Below are 3,965 nucleotides of genomic sequence, written 5' to 3' on the forward strand. Positions count from 1 at the left end.
ATAAAATAATAATATTTTTAAACTAAAATCTTAGAAAATTTATATATAATTTATACATATAAATTATAATAAATATATATTGCACTTTATTTACAATTCATATAAAATATTTTATATATTAAAATATTATTTATTCATTAATATAATATAATATCATATTCATATAAAAGCACTTAGATTAAAATTTTATGGTGCAATTTTTATTAATATTTTATTTGTAATTTAAATGTATATAAAATGAATATCTCTTTCAGTTATATTCTATGCAATGGAATTAGAGATGTACCAATGCACCCTTTTTTTTCCTCGTGCTTTTCACTTATAAACATAAATTAAATTAAACATATATAATTGATATATTATATAATTTTCATAAATGAAAACAAATTTTCATAAAAAATTTTTGTATTAGGTATTGATAAAATATGTTTTCAATTTATTTAAATGTAAACTAAAAATTGTAGAAAGGAAATATTTAATTGATTTATAAATGTATATTAATGAATCAAAAAAAGTAGTTTGCATTATTTTGTTAAAATATTTATTATTTCAAATTTTTTCATTAATATATAATATATTATTACTTTCAGACAAAATGTATTTATAATCAAAACAAATACAAATGAATTAACTTCACCTCAAAGTGTATTAAAGACTACAACAGTGAATGATAATACTATAGGAGGAAATATTGTAAACATTGTGGATAATAAAGGTAATTTAGTGCAATTATATAATTTTTTTATTTTTTAATTTTTTTAAATAAATACAATAAAGAAAGAAATTATTATTAAAAATATAATTATTATAAAATAAAAAAAATTGTACAATAATTAAAAAGTAATTTATGAGAACATCATTTTCTTATTTAGGTTCTAAAACATTTATAGGTTGTAATAACGATGGACAACAGATACAATGGATAAAAATGCAAGAAAATAGTATTAGTGTAAATGCAGTTTCAAAACAGGGTGCATTGATATCAGAAAAAACTCAAACTGCCAATTTAAATGAAAATCAAAATAATACTTCTTCACAAGTAAGTATAAAAATCCAAAATAGTTTTATCTTGCAAATTATTAAGTGCAATATTAGTTATATATAATTTTAGAGTCTATTACATGGATCTTGTGAATTATCACAGAATAGTGAGCTTGTAAAAAGGAAACCACTTAGATCATACCAAAACAGAAATCGACCAGTATCAAACAGTGTACAAACAGGAATCTCAACCATTGATAGGGTGAATGTAACAAATAATATTGGAACTCAAATATCAAACGCTAATGCGTCTAATATCAGAGTATCTGCACCTTCATTTTGTAATAAAACAATTAGTCCTACTGGACAGAATGTGACACAAATTTCTACACAGATACATTCTCCTTTGAGTACAGTTCATACTAGACCTCAAGCTTCTACTTTGCCAAAAAATTCCTTAAAAATGCAACAGCCTAAAATGGAACAAACAAGATTAAAACAAATGCAAAATCAAAGACAAATACAAAATGATAAAAGATTGCAAGGAAATAATATGCAACGATTATCAAATATTGCTTCACATTCAATGCAAACTTCATTAAATAATCCTACACGACAGCAAACAACTACAAATTCAATACAACAAAAACAAATGTCATCTTCATTACAGTTACAATTTCAAAAACAAACAACACAAAAATCTCAATTTGAACAATCATCACTTTCATCTCCATCTGAAAATGTTCATAATGCTATGAATGTTGAACCATTGGAATCTTCATCAATTTGTGAAAAAGGCCCAACAAATCAACAAAGCTTTTCTTCACAAACTGATTCAGAAAATAATTTATCTGAAAGTGTTGCCTTTCTTGAAAAAATTATTCATAATCCAACAAATACTAAAGTTCAACACCAAATACAAGGAAATACAGCAAAAATGTTAGTTAAACTTTCTAATGGCGAACAGAGATTAATTACATTTGATATACCTCATGAAGATTGTACAGTTCAAGATTTATTGGAACAGGTATTTCGATAATTATAATAAATTTTATAAAAATATTTAATCAAAAATTAATATATTAATAAAAAAATTATTTGTATTTTTTTTTAGGCAAAAATCGTACTTCGTGGAAAAACAAGTGTTTCATTAATTTTTGATCCTACTTTGGGTATAAATTATATTGTAGAAGCTGGACCTGGTGCAGTTGTATCACTTGATATGGATGAAAATGATGGTTCTCAAGATAATACAAATAGTAGTTTAGATAATTCTCATAGGTGAGCTTTTCAATATATTAATTAGATATTTAAAATTTACATATGAATATAAAAAATTTTAATATCATATAAATGATATTAATTTATTATGTTATATTATTATATTATAATATATTTCAGTTCACCTGATGAGAATAGTAATCCTGTACAACAAAATGAGGTGAGTTCTAATTTTTTTTTCATATTGATTTATACAATAACAGCATTCATAATGATTTTAATGAAAATTTATTTAATTTATTATATCTTTTTTTTTAATATTATATATATATTTAATAATGTTTTAAGATTTATAACTTTATTTAGGATGTTAACATATTCATAAAATATCTTTAGAGAATTGATTTTAGAAGCCAAAATAAATATAAAAGTTGTTATATAAAAAATTCAATCAAGATTTATTTATTAAGTTATAAACAATTTAAGTTTGTGTTAACCAAAGTAAAACGAATATAAAATATCTATATTATATCTTTACATTAATATCTTTACATTGTCATCTCATTGTATTTTTATCTCATTTCATTTAATGTGAATTTTAATTATAACTGAAATAAATAAGTCTTAATTGATCTTTCTATATTAACTTTTATTTTTGTTAGAATCAATATTCATAAAATATTTTTCAATATTAATATATCATATATTAAAAATATATTAAATATATAATATATTAAATATATAATATATTAAATAATATATTAATATATTATTTTCTATAAAATATAAGAGTATTTTAAATATGTTATTATAAAGAAAGTATCAATATGTGAATTATTGATAATATATAAAACTAACAAATTACTTATATAATAAAATGGAAAATCAAGAATTTTAAAAAATTATTTTTCAAGAATATATTTATATATTTAACATATAATCTTTATAAACTATTTATGTGAAATTTTAAAATTTATAAAAAAGATGAAATTTATTTATGTGGCACAAAGTTTTTAAAAAATATATCAGAATTGTTACATATACCATATATAATATGTTAGTGAAATTTTGACTAAAATATATAATTATTTATATAATAAACATTGTAATGAATATTAAAAATATTTATTTATTTTAACATTCATTTGAATTTATTGCTATAATATTGAACAAAGTAGATAAAATATTATATTCACTATTATATAATACACAAAATGCACTTCTATCTAGGATTCTATAACATTTTAATTTAAATAAAAAATTTATTTATTTTTATGTAAGTGACGAAAATTTTAATTTAAAATTCATTTAATTTTATTTTTAAAAATCTCAAATATAAGTATATTTTTTTGGTTTATTGACTATAATTTTCTTTTTAAATGTGTATTATTAAATAGAATAGTTGAAATATACTTTGAAATATATTTTCAGAAAGTAAGTCAAGTATTTTTTGCAATTTCATGCATATATGCATTTTATAATATATTGCTAAATTTATTATATAAAATTTTATATAAAAATATTTTATTATAAAAATTTATTATTAAAAATTTAAATAATTATATTTTTAATTCTGATTTCTAATTTTTTTTTAGAAATGTATTAGAATTAATAAATGTTTTTTGAAAAAATTTTCAAATTTATAATAATAATTAAACTGAGTAAAATAATAAATAAAAATGAAAAAATAATATAAAAGAATTTTGTTATATAATGTTATTACTGTATATTTTAAATAAATAAATTTTTTAGATAAAATTTGT

At 18.9% G+C, this 3,965-nt stretch overlaps 1 protein-coding gene across 1 annotated transcript in view; it reads left to right on the forward strand.

The window, feature by feature from the left end:
• The window catches only part of LOC102680141, a 21,889-nt gene that overhangs the window by 4,819 nt on the left and 13,105 nt on the right, over nt 1-3,965 (forward strand). Inside the window, 5 exon segments of the mRNA XM_031513149.1 lie at nt 591-715; nt 873-1,039; nt 1,112-2,008; nt 2,096-2,262; nt 2,383-2,422. Coding sequence (XP_031369009.1) covers nt 591-715; nt 873-1,039; nt 1,112-2,008; nt 2,096-2,262; nt 2,383-2,422 — 1,396 coding nt within the window.

Source organism: Apis dorsata, unplaced genomic scaffold, assembly GCF_000469605.1.
Source record: "Apis dorsata unplaced genomic scaffold, Apis dorsata 1.3 scaffold_598, whole genome shotgun sequence".
NCBI lineage: Eukaryota > Metazoa > Arthropoda > Insecta > Hymenoptera > Apidae > Apis > Apis dorsata.